Source organism: Cordyceps javanica, chromosome 5 (genome assembly GCF_051103115.1).
Source record: "Cordyceps javanica chromosome 5, complete sequence".
Classification (NCBI taxonomy): domain Eukaryota; kingdom Fungi; phylum Ascomycota; class Sordariomycetes; order Hypocreales; family Cordycipitaceae; genus Cordyceps; species Cordyceps javanica.
In genome coordinates this window covers 1599430-1612122 of record NC_139299.1, presented here as the reverse complement: position 1 = coordinate 1612122, position 12693 = coordinate 1599430, and the positions used below count along the sequence as shown (strand labels likewise).

Genomic DNA, 12693 nt, shown 5'->3' with positions numbered 1-12693 from the left:
GATGCGAGTGCCTCTGTGTACGTGTTACTCGGGTCCGGCTCCCTACCTATGTGCTAAACCCCCACCTTGGCAGTTGCCACTTAAGATTTCTGAAATGAGCAGAGGGGCGCATGTCACCGCTGTATTATTTAGTGTCTGCGAATTCCATGTGCCAAGTTGGACGGCGCCTTTGCCGGTCGTGTGCGCGGGTCGACGATCAGTCAGGAGCTCTCCCTACCTAGGAGGTGCCTACTGAATGCTCATCTACCGCGCCCAGGCATCAAGGTAGGCAGGCAGGCAGGCAGGTTAGGTACTAAGGTACCTTCGTGAGGTAGGCGGCGGATGCATTAGGCTGAAATTACTCCGTACAGCGGCAACAGTGGCACAGACTTTGCTGGCAAGACTTGGTCGATGGGTACGCGACCACGTACTTGCTCCATGGCCCAGTAAGTAGGTTGGTCGATATCGGTCTGGTCAGTACTTAGGTAACTACCTATAGTAGGCAATGGAGTGCCCGTACCCTACCAAGTATCGGTTACTTAGGTAGGTAGTTGGCTGGTTAATGCCTCGTCTAGAGAGAGCAGCAAGGGATGGAAACAAGGCCGTGAGCTCAGAGGAGGCACGATCCGTACGCTGCCCGTTTTTGCCTGAGCGGCGCAGGACCGGAGATGGTTGATTAGATTTCGTTGCTTTGCGTCGTTTTGGATGCGCCCAAGCGATATCTGGGGCTGAAGACGCTGGTGAATTATGCCAAAACCAGGCACCCCGGGCTTAGTACCTAGGTATCAACTTGATAAGTATGTGGTCAGAAGGTAGCTGACACATACCAAAGGAGGAAGAGGAGTAATGGGTATACGAATTACTTACAGATTACTCCGTACATAGGCAAGAATGAGATGCATCTCCTGGCTACTACCACCCCAAGTACCAACTTGGCAAAGGTAGTTGCCTACGTGTAAGTAGGTACCTACCTAGGTACCTCCCTACCGAATGCTTAGGTACCGTTGGTGATTACTACCAGTAGGTCGGTACTATAAGGCATCATGCAGGCAAGTGAGTGCCCTGCGCCGCGACCATCTACCACGTAATAATAGAAAGATACGGGGTACCTTGCTGCCAATCAACCCAAGGTATACTTAGGTCAATGGTTAAATGCCTAGGTCAAGACATGTGCATCATGCAAACCGCCAACAGTCTCATTCGCGCCTTGACCTCGTATCCTACAGCAACCAATACAAACTATATCACGTCGCACTCCTTGTTGACGTCCCTGCTTTCCCTGCTTTATCAGAAAGGAAATGTGTAGTATGTAGGTAGGTACGGAGTACTGAGTAGTCAATAGCCTACCTAGGTAGAACCTCATCACACTCTGGTAGTTGGTGGCCGTGGCCGTGGCCGTGGCCCTTGTTTGGCGCTGGCTTTTTTAGCACAAATGCAACTTACCCGCCTACCTAGGTACTTAACGCCCCAGTTCAGTTGGCCAGCAAGCCAGCCTGCAACGGCGGCGGGCCTAAAGCTTTGCTGCTGACTGGCCTCTGCCTCGCTACCTCAGTACTAAGGTAGGTAGGTAAGTACTTACCTAGTTAGTTACCTTAGTACGGACTCTACGAAGTACTGAGAGAGTACCTAAGACTCTGCCGTTGTGCCTGTCTCTTCTGCCTCTTTCGTCTCTGCCCACAAGGTAAGTACAGGTTTCCCCTCCACATCTGCTCCTCCTCCTCTTCCTCCTCCGCCTTCTGCCTCCTCCTTCTCCTCCTTCTTCTTCTCCTCCTCCTCTTTAATTTTTTTTCCCTGTCCCCATTCCGCCAACTCCTTCATCTCACCACTCGTCCTTTCTTCTTTTTTCCACCACCGCTGCCAAGCACTTTTGCAGGGGCTGCTCCAACAAACTCCCTCTCATCTCGCTTTGCGTTCGTCCCCGCCGAACCCGGGTCAAGGTCGTATACTGAGTACAAGCAGCCAGGTACCTGTCCTGCCTATCGCCCTGCCCGCCTTGCTTAGTAGCCTCCCTACCCCACGCTCACACCTGCGTTTGCGCCCTCCTCTCCAGCCGCTGCCAAATATTATTAGGTTGCGCCAACCGTCGCCGGCAACACCCAGAGAGAGAGCCTCTTTTCATCCCCCGTCCCGTCTCTCGCGTCCGGCGACCACAAAACAACCACTTCTCATCATCTGGCGTCTCCCCTTGAAATTACCAATCCGCTCATATTCGCACCGTCGTTTGTCCCATTCGTCGGTTCATTCATCGCCTGCCCAGTCGCCCGCCTACTCGCTGCCTTCATCAACCCATCGCGGCACCGCCACCATTGCGACCGCTGCTCGAGGCGTACAAGTAGCCTAGCGCACCACCAGCGTCAACACACCTTTTTGGTGCGCGGCCCGCCTGTCAAGGCGCCCGTTCACCTGCCTCACCCGCGACGGTATGACGACGACTGCAGCCATGCCTGTCACTTCTACCATGTCGACTTCCTCTGCCAACGACTCCTCCCCTGCCTCCTCCTCCTCCAAGGCCAACGCTTCGGCCCTGCCTTCGCTCACCACGACCACAACCACAACCTCTACGCCCTGCGCACGCCGCTCAACGCTCTCCCGCCCAATGTCGCACGTCTCTAGAAACCGTCTCTCCCAGTTCTCCACGGGTTCCGTGCCGTCCAAGTCCAGGCCCGAGTCGAATGCCTTTCCTCTCTTTCCTTCCACTCTGTCCTACACTCTCGTGCGCGATTTCGCATATCCATATACAAATCCCCTCCATTACGGCCCACCTCCAGAACCCTCCGGACCTCCCTCGGGATGGACTACCCCCGCCAGCGAGACACGCAGACTCTCCGACCCTCCGGTCGCATGGGACCACCGCCTTTCGTCCCAGTTCTGGGGCCCCGACAGACTCTCTCGAGCTCATGACATCCCGCCCATCCACTGCGGTGATGGCGGCCCGCCGTACAGCGAGGACGAAGATTTGCAGAGCCCTGTAGTCGCCACTCGACACCGCAAGCACAAGTCCACGACGTCGGCCGCCGGCGCGCGTCGCAGCCAGATCCTCAACCCCTCCAACTACGACAGCGAGAGGGGCTACTACGTTGGTACCAGCGGGGATGGCCATGAAAAATATTACGTTAACCAGGGAGGAGAAGCGAATGGCCCCGGAGGCGAGTTCGTAACATACCCTCCCGGCCAATCACGACACAGCCGTGCCTACCACTACGATCAGACTGGCCGCCCCCACGACGAGTATGCTGCCTCTGATAACGCAAGCTCCCCTGCCTCTTCCAGTTTCCACGATGCGGACCAATCTCGCTATTCACGAGACTACCAATTCACCATCACCTCGCCTGACGAGGAATTTCATGGAAAAGCGGTCGCCCTTTTTGATTTCGAACGGGAGAACGAGAATGAGCTTCCTTTGGTTGAAGGCCAGATTATTTGGGTTTCGTACCGCCACGGCCAAGGCTGGCTAGTCGCCGAGGATCCCAAGACGCAAGAGAGCGGCTTGGTACCCGAGGAATATGTGCGTCTTCTGCGTGATATCGAAGGGGGTATGAACAGCCTGACGGGCAATCTCAACGATGCCATGGGTTCCGCGAACGATGTCAGCACCCCTACACAGGCCGAGCATTTCAGCCAGAGCCAGTTAACAGGCACTACAAACAGTGGAGGCGCTACAAATGGCTACCACCAGCCTGTCGTGTCCATGTTTTCTACTTCGAGCAAAGATCTAAACCCATATCCTACCGAGCAGCTGGGTATCCAAGCTGGACAAGCCCCGCCCCAGGTTGTCCACTACCATGGTCAGCGCGGTGGCAGCCAGACTAGCACCCCAACGCTCAATCAACCACAGGATACGCCCACGCTGCCTAAGGATAGCGACGAGGTTGCTCCTCAAGGAGAAAAGCGATCGTCGCGTCAGACAGCCAAAGATTCCAAAGCTATTGCTGCATCTAAGGAGGAAGAACATATTCGCTCTCAGCACCGATGAACGAGCATGACAGTCCAGCCTGACAAACCCCAACAACCGGCTTTATCTCTCCAGTCGAGTCGATGCCACGAAAAAGAACAACAATAAGACTCTGCCGTGGTTGCTCCCTGTAAAATTTCAACGCCTTGCGTATACCAGTGGTGCGTAATAGGGCAACGGAGGCAACGGGGCAGTAGCAGAGCCCCAGACACCAAGATCTCGAGGACTTGCATCGTGGCGTCGTTTCCACAAATGGATGGCCCAGAGTAGCAGCTGTGGGCTTTCGAACATACGCAGTCGCGCCCAAGCAGGGTTGTGCCGGATGTGTATCTACCTGTCTACAGATTACAACTGACGGACCGGGTGACGCCTACGAAAAGGAGCAAGCAGGTACGAAACACTACAGTGGGGCATAGCTGTAGTAACTACCCAAGCAGAGCAGGATTAAAGCAAATAAACTATATACAATCGTTGAATTATGTTGAAAAAAAAAGTACCAGTATAACTAGCATTACCAGAATCACTAATCCGTGCTCACGCCGCATAAGTCCGAGTTGCATCTGTCTCTTTTTGGCTTTGGTTTTGCATTGCATATCACGTGCATGGCGTCATCTGAGTTTGGTGGGGAGCTCACAGCGGTTGCTAACGCTGTGTTACGTCAAAGACGGCACCCGGTAGCTCCCGTAACGCTGTTCACTTGCGTCCCTGCAAACACATTCCTTTCTTCAGGCTCAATTGCACATCCATCAACCTCGGAAATTCCTTGCCAAAATGTTTGCTCGATCTGCTTTCCGCGCGGCCCAGCCGCTTAGAATGGTAGGTGCTGCTGTTTTTCCTTGTGCACTGAACACAATCGGTCGTTTTGCAGTAAATTGTCCGGCTCGATTTGCGCCCTCGCGCTGGCTTATCCCAAGTCTGATTTCAAAGCAACCCCCCTTCCCGCCCTTCTTCTCCTTCTTCCCTTTCAAAGACTGTCTTCTCTTGGGCGTACTGTTGCTGATTATCCATTTGTAGCAAGCTCGCCGCTTTGCGACCGAGACCGGCCCTTCTGCGGCCAAGCCCGCCGCCGCCGCCGCCGCCGGTGCGACACCAAAGGCTGCTGCTGCCGCGGCGCCGCCTCCCCCTCCTCCTGCCAGCGGCGGTGGCAAGGGTGCCATCGTCTACGTTCTCGGCGGTGCGGTCCTCGGTGGCGGCTACTACTACTACAGCACCCAGGCCGGCGCCGCTCCCAAGCAGCCGGCCAAGCCCGCATTTACCGGCGGCGACCAGGGTTTCCTGTCGCTCAAGCTCGCCGAGGTCGTTGACGTCAACCACAACACCAAGCGCTTCCGCTTCGAGCTCCCCGAGAAGGACATGGTGCCCGGCCTTCCCATCGCCAGCGCCGTCCTGGCCAAGTACAAGGGCGAGAACGACGCCAAGGCCACCCTCCGTCCCTATACCCCCATCAACGACGAGAGTACGTTGCCGACGCGCTTCCCCCCCTCACCGCCGTCTGTTCCCGGACCACCTTGCTAATGTGTGATTTGTTGTTGCCTTGCACTCTAGATGAGCCCGGCTACGTCGAGCTCTTGGTCAAGCAGTACCCCGACGGCCCCATGAGCACCCACATCCACAACCTGCAGCCCGGCCAGACGCTCGACATCAAGGGCCCGCTGCCCAAGTACGCCTGGGCCGAGAACAAGCACGACCACATCGGCCTGATTGCGGGCGGCACCGGCATCACCCCCATGTTCCAGCTCGCGCGCGGCATCTTCCAGAACGCAAACGACAAGACCAAGGTCACCGTCGTCTTCGGCAACGTCAGCAAGGAGGACATCCTGCTCAAGAAGGAGCTCGAGGAGCTCGAGAACACGTACCCCCAGCGCTTCCGCGCCTTCTACGTCCTCGACAAGGCGCCCCAGGAGTGGCAGGGCAGCACCGGCTTCATCACCAAGGACCTGCTCAAGACGGTCCTCCCCGAGCCCAAGAGCGACAACATCAAGATCTTCGTCTGCGGCCCGCCCGGCCTCATGAAGGCCATCTCCGGCGCCAAGGTCAGCCCCAAGGACCAGGGCGAGCTGTCCGGCGCTCTGCAGGAGCTCGGCTACAACAAGGACCAGGTTTACAAGTTCTAAATCGCAAAAGGCTCGAAGGGTTGGGACACTTAGATTTTGTTTTATTCTAGAATTGTAAGATTTAGATGGAAAAATACACGTCATTCTGTTTCACTATTTATTGTAGAAGATTACAAAGATGTAGCCAGCCGTGAGCCAGTCTAGAAGCAACAAGTCTTGTTTTCATTGGTCATGTCAATTCGTGTTTAGTTTGATTTTATTTACGCAAATCGTTGGCGCGTGCAACAATGGTGGTTGGAACGCAGGCCCTATATACAGTTATTTCACCCCCCTTCACCTCTTTTTCCGCCGACGCACGGAGACGTCCCGCGCTCTCTGCTTCATTGGGCGCGGGCGACGATAAAGTCGGCGGCCTCCTGGCGGTGCGCGGCAACCTCGTTGCTGTGGACGGCGGTGCTGAGGCCGTCGGCGCAGAAGAGGTCGCCCGTGTCGCAGTAGCTTGCCAGCTTGCTCGACAGGGCGTTGAGCTTGGCCAGCTCAGCGGCGTTGTTGCGGCGCGTGAAGATGCCGCCGTTGCCGTTGGCGTTGGAGCCGTAGTTGTAGCTCTGGTTGGGCGCGAACGTGGGGTCGCCAAAGACGGTGACGGCGACGACTGATTTCTCACTATTAGCAAGACTGCAAAAGAAGAAACAGAAAAGAAAAAGAAGGGAAAGTCAAGTCCTTTTTTTTTCATATCTTCATATAAAAGAACAACAAGGAGAAAAGGAGGAGGTGGAAAGGAAGGGAATTCCTCACTGTTCTTGTAGTACTTGGGGTCAAGAGGCGCAGGCTTCAGGACGCCGCCGGCGAGGAGGTCGGTCATGACGTTGCCGCCCTGGCTGAAGCCGATGAGGGCAATCTTGGAGGCGTCGCCGCACTGAGCGACGTAGTCCTGGATCTTCTTCTTGGTGTCGTTGATGCCGGCGGCCACGGACGCCGGGTACAGGGCGCGGTCCTGCAGGGCCTGCAGGTCCCGCTTGAGGGCCGAGGCCGGGTAGTCAACGGCGACGCTGGCGGAGCCGGGCACCCGCGCGGCCACCAGGGCCGCGACGGAGCCGGCCTTGCCCTGACCGACAGCTTCGCCGGTGCCTCGCGCCACGATCATGTACACCCCGGAGGCGCAGCCGGCGCGTGGCTCGAGAGGCGCGGCAACAGCGAGGGCGGCGAGAGCGGCGGCCGCGAGGGTGCTAAAAGCGTTGACCATGGTTGGCGGGAGGGTAGAGGGGGGGAAGGAGGGAGAAGACGTGAATGCCGGTAGGAGTGAAGGGAGAGAAAGGGAAGGGAGGGAGGGAGGGCAAGAGAGAGAGCAAGGATCGGTGAGATTTTGGACTGACGAGACATCAGAGGTCAGGCTGGAATGATAAGAGGTGCGTGGCCCAGCCATTTATACACACCACATCCAAGCAGGCTTCAGCCGTCCCCGGGACGGCAGAGGGAATCACGTTTCCGATTCCTCATGCTCGAATCCCTGCTGACACGTCGTCTTCTGGAACACGCCCGCCATACTCGTTGACCGAAATGTCGGGGGGGAGGGGAAACAAATTGTCGTTAAAGTTCAGCTCCCCCAACAAGGGCGGTTTTCTCGCAGGCGGAAGGTAGTAGCGCCGGCTTCCCAACTACATGGCATTCACGGAGCTTCTCGATTCAAGCTGGATCAGCGCGCCATGAGCACATGGTCTCATGCATAAGACATGGGTGGTGGTATTCTGTGTCAGACATGAAGGGCAATGCGGCGCGCGCCGCCCACGTCGTTTTGTAAGCCGCCGGAAAACGACGACAAACGCCAAGCAAAAGGGACGGGAGGGGGGGGACTAAGGAAGGAAAGGAAACGCCTCGTGTCGTTCTAGGAAGGTCGATGTATTTTTGACATGAGGGAGAGGGGGGGGGGGGTTCGTAATAACCCGGCGCGGTGATAACGTGCGGAGAAAAATCATCAGCACGGCCAAACTTTGTTGACGGCCATGTACTGTAGCAAAGGCCCCTTGTCGGAAGAAGACGTGGGCTTTACGAAAGAAAGGACGAAAAGAATAGAAAAGAAGAAGCGAAGAAGCAGAAAAAAGAAACATGGCATTTCTGCCTGTCGGGACTGAGTTACTGGATCGGGGAATAAGGCCCGGCCTTTGGGGCCAAGATCGAAGGGGGCCACAAGACGGACGGGCTTGGCCTCCGCGGCGCCGCCATCAAACCGGGGGAACGGCCCACCCACGTGTAATCGGCACTTGGTAGGATAGGACCTCTATGGAACAAGTCGAGTAGCTGCATGGTGGTGTTGCATGATTCCTCGGTGAGATGAATGGGATTTCGAGGGGATGGGGATTTTTCCGTAGTGCACAAGTCAAAAAGCAGGGTCGCTGATGGTCCAAGGGTCCGCCAACCTGCCTGCCTACCTACCTGCCTGCCTGCCTGCCTGCCTGCAGCTGCAACTCGCAGATCATTAACGGGATAGTCTTGGTTGCTCGTTTGGGCTTCCCTATTTTTGATTCCATCATTTTTTTTATCATGTTCTTTTCTTTCTGGTAACAAAACTTTCAATATTCTTGCTGTGTACTCAGAGGTGCTTTTCCAAAAGCCCAACAAAGGCATCATCAGACAAACGGAACCCACAAACCCCAGAACCAGCCAAAGCCTTGAAACGCCAAAACGCCTCCCCCGAACCCCGCCACTCCCGTCTCTGAACAATGCGACTCTCAAATTGATCCTCCTCGGCCAGAGCTTCACCATCTCCTGACCACGTTTTTGTGGATGATGCACAGGTGGCTCCCCCGCTTTCACGGACATGAAACCAAGTATGCTCACCGGCAGCACCTTGGCAGACTGCGCCTGATGAGTTGTTTGCGACTCTGCGTTGCACTGCGCTGCCTTCCTCGGCCACTTTGCAATCAAATCATTTCAACCATCTGGCTTTCATTCAAGTTGCGGGATTTCCTCACTGGCCTCGGTGACAGGGCCGTCGATTGACTTTACCGCCATCAGTACGAGTCCAACTAGCATCACCAAGTGCGTGAAGAAGAAGCCCAGCAAACAAGCTGGGGTTCGCACGTGGAAACGACCCCCATCAGGGCATAAAGGGGGAGCGCACCGCTTTCAGGCATAAGCCCTTATTAGAGTCTCTCAACCGACGGGATCGATATAGCTTTGCTCATAAATGCGTCGGCCCTCGTGAAGCGGTCTCGTAGCCGTCCCCATTTCCAAACAAATGCGCGCAGCCGCCAGCCTGCGTGTTGCAGTCTTTGAACCTATCCGCGGCGACATCTAGAGAGATATGACGCCTCGACAGGTTTCACTGTCTCTACGTCACGACAATCTTCATGCCATGTCTTTAGGCATCGCTGCGAAAGGTTCCTGATATACCGCTGAGCATGTCTTTTAGCAGGTTCTTGGGGATGGGCACCTTCGCGAGGTCGAGCGCCTCGATTCGCGAGGAACCAACAACATAGAGACACTCCCTATCAAGTAGGCAGAGCCCTAAATGCTGCGATTTGGCTCATGATACCAAAGGAAAGATTCCCATATATATAGAGCCATGCATTCTCTTTCCTCGTCACCAAGTTGAAGCTGGCCTTGAGCAGAGCATAGACGCAATCAGCATCAATCACGCATGGCGGAGGATGTGTTGGTCCATGACTGCACGGAAATCTTCCATGACGCCATGAGCTAGCCGGAAGCAAGGCGCAGCTGATATGCAGAGGTTGAACGACCTGAGACTGCGGTGCACTGTACTAGATTCTCGCAACCTGCGCGAGAGTTAGGTGATGGATCAGCTTCGCAGGCAGTTCTCTGATGGCTGAGAGGGCGTCATTTCCGGCAACAGACTTTTTGCTGGATTCAAGGCGTGCTATGAGCCTCGTCGTATCTCGCATAACCGGAGCAGACACGAATATGCTGTTGGTCTTGAACGGATCCAAAGCTCGGGGCATCCAGCAACTCAGCCCCTGCTTGAACCGTCCACTGTTCATCAGCCTCGTTTATGCGCCGCCGGCAGCTAGGAAGAAAATCACCGTGCGGGTTATAGAAAACCCTGACTCTTAGGTTTGAGACATGGCAGGGTTGACCCATGGCCGATCGTTCTAGCTGGGGCGCCTTCTTGGGGCAACCTATGCGATGCAGGGAGTATAAGCCACGCATTTGACGTTCTTTCACTTTGTAATTCTCGAAAAGATATCTCCCACCGGCCTGTATCAGAATGCTCAACTCTTTTTCCAAGTTGATCTCACCCCATCTCACTCTATATCAGTCGCAAAATCTACGGCAGGAAAATGAATAAAATAGAGGAGTCATGGCCGACAGACTTGACGGCAGCAAACTGAAGACGCGAACCCAACTCCCGCGCGCCAAGAAGTAGGGCTGATGTAGCCCAATCTTGTTGGCGGCCCACACAAGAGACCGGTCGTCAGCCCGGGAGGATCCCTGCCCGACCCGGACTGGGCGAAACGAGGCACAAATGCTTTTTTTGTTCCTCGAGAAGACCGGAAAACGAATGCACAGAGAGTTGAAGCTGTAAGTGCACCGCTGAGGAACGAGGCACAACGACGATGTGATGCTACACGAAGAGCACCGCGTTCCTATCACCACGACAAATCGGCTCCTGTAAGACAGCTCACAATGAGGACAATGACAGGAGAGCTAGACCACAACCCAAGTAACAGCTTCAGCCGCAGTGGAATTGCTGGAGTCCTTTCAACCAATCTCTGGCAGCGCCACGGCCTACTTAGTACTACAGGAAGAGACAACCCCAGTCCGATGGGGAACCTAATCTCGTCGGCTCGCGCAGCTGAACCCAAAAAAAGCTGCTTCAGAGCAAGAAACGAGGCAGACTCAGCCAGCCGGCCGGCCTGCTGCGTGCCTGCATTCGAGGCGCCCAAGCCTAAAAATAAGAATGATAGCGACGGGGAAAAAAAAATTGATGCCAGGGATATGACAAGCTGGATAGTGACCCCCAAACACGGCTCACTTGGATCTGCATCTATCCTTCTTTATTAATAAAGGGGCCAGCTACCTTTGTTTCTTTTCTTTTGTGGAAAAGCCGTTTGCTCTGTTTCCAAATTGCAAATTCCGGCACTATATATATATTTCCTTTGCTTCAGCGACTGTCATTACTGTTGTGTACGGAGGAAAAAGGCGAGAGAGTCGCCCTTTTGTTCTACAAACCAACCGGGAGTGCAAGCCCGATATACAACTCTCATCTCAACTCACGACTTCCCTTCACGAAACCTCAAAACTCGGCAAGCAAAGCAAAATGGGTTCTGCGGTACGCGCTCCAGGAAAGGAGCACATGCCCAACTATCCCAAGGGCTGGATCACCATTCGCATCCTGCAGCTCATTGTTGCCGTCGTCATCCTCGGTCTCTGCAGCTACCTCGTCACGACCAGCGTCATTGGCGCCGGATTCTACGTGCAAATATTTACCGTACGTCTTCCTCTTTTTTTTTTCTCTTTTACCCTCTCTCCACCCTGTTAGTTGGCGTGAAGGAAGAGAAACCCCGGCTTCTGACATTTTCCCCCCTTTCTCAAAAAAAAACAGGCCGTCTGCACAATCATCACCAGCATCTGGCTCATCTGCGCGCACTCGTGCGCCCCCCGTGCCTTCAACTACTGGGCCGTCCTCGTCCTCGACATCTACCAGTACCTCCTCTGGCTCGGCGGCTTCGCGGCCTGCGCCATCCTCGCCGCCGGCCTGTTTGGCGGCAACAGCCTCCGCGGCAGCACCGGCGGCTACGACTTTAACCGCTACACCTACAGCTGGTACGGCGACGACGGGTACACCACGACCAACGCCGCCATCGGTGCTGCGGCCGCGGGTCTCGGCGCGGTTGAGTTGTGAGTTTCTTTCCTGGATTTGTTTTGTTTTTGGGTTTTGGTTCTTTTTACACACTCTTTTTTTTTTCATCTTGGGGTACTACTTTGGATCTCTTGATATGAGAAGAGAAAAAGAAAGACCATGAAAGAATAATTGAAAGAAAGAGAAGAAAGAAAAAGGAAAGAAAAAAACAGCAAACTAACAATGACGCGATGCCAGCCTCTTCTTCTTCATCTGCCTCATTGTCGACTCCGTCGTCATCCATAGACACCGCCGCGCCGGCCTCCACAGCCGTCCCGTCCGCCACGTCGGCGGCAGCGTCATGATGATGCCCCCGCAGAGTACCACCACGTACCAGGCCGTGCCTCAGACCGGCGCCGGCGTCCCCTTTGCCCAGCAGGAGACGGCCTACAACCCGCAGGCCATGTACGGCGCGCCGCCACCTCAGCAGCAGCAGCAGCAGCAGCAGCAGCAGCAGGGCTTCTACGGGCAGGGCTACGCGCATCCTCAGCAGCCTCAGACGAGCTACTACGCGCCCGCGCCGCTGATGCCTCAGCATACCGGTGCCTCGTACCACAAGACCGTCTCGCCAGTGCCGGCGCAGCAGGCCGTCGCGTATCCGCCTCCTCAGCAGCAGCAGCCGCCGCACAACTTGCACTATACGGGGTAAATGGAAAGTGTTGAGGGGGGTTTAATCTTGGGGTGTGATTGTTTTTCTTTTTCCTGGTTAGAATTTTTGGCGTATTGGCGTTTGAGTGATGGACACTGGCACGATGATACTGCTATCTGTAATGTGTCGTCTAGGCAGCAATTATGGGATGGAAAATTCACTTTGCTTGTTTCGATATTTGCTCATCACTCTGATCACGATG

General features: G+C 55.2%; 4 protein-coding genes across 4 annotated transcripts; 3 read left to right on the top strand and 1 right to left on the bottom strand.

The window, feature by feature from the left end:
* Positions 1 to 2419: 2419 nt before the first annotated feature.
* V2A60_007723 (adaptor protein NBP2) lies at positions 2420 to 3952 on the top strand (the record flags this gene model as incomplete). The annotated part of the gene is made up of 1 exon (XM_083259005.1): positions 2420 to 3952. One exon carries the CDS (start codon positions 2420 to 2422, stop codon positions 3950 to 3952), a length of 1533 nt encoding a protein of 510 aa, XP_083115131.1.
* A 750-nt stretch (positions 3953 to 4702) lies between these two features.
* On the top strand, positions 4703 to 6045 carry V2A60_007722 (cytochrome-b5 reductase; the record flags this gene model as incomplete). The annotated part of the gene is made up of 3 exons (XM_083259004.1): positions 4703 to 4747; positions 4946 to 5387; positions 5477 to 6045. 3 exons carry the CDS (start codon positions 4703 to 4705, stop codon positions 6043 to 6045), a joined length of 1056 nt encoding a protein of 351 aa, XP_083115130.1.
* Positions 6046 to 6365: 320 nt separating this feature from the next.
* V2A60_007721 (uncharacterized protein) lies at positions 6366 to 7228 on the bottom strand (the record flags this gene model as incomplete). Its single annotated transcript, XM_083259003.1, has 2 exons — positions 6366 to 6637; positions 6781 to 7228. 2 exons carry the CDS (start codon positions 7226 to 7228, stop codon positions 6366 to 6368), a joined length of 720 nt encoding a protein of 239 aa, XP_083115129.1.
* Positions 7229 to 11260: 4032 nt separating this feature from the next.
* V2A60_007720 (MARVEL domain-containing protein) lies at positions 11261 to 12491 on the top strand (the record flags this gene model as incomplete). Its single annotated transcript, XM_083259002.1, has 3 exons — positions 11261 to 11431; positions 11546 to 11841; positions 12041 to 12491. 3 exons carry the CDS (start codon positions 11261 to 11263, stop codon positions 12489 to 12491), a joined length of 918 nt encoding a protein of 305 aa, XP_083115128.1.
* Positions 12492 to 12693: the final 202 nt, after the last annotated feature.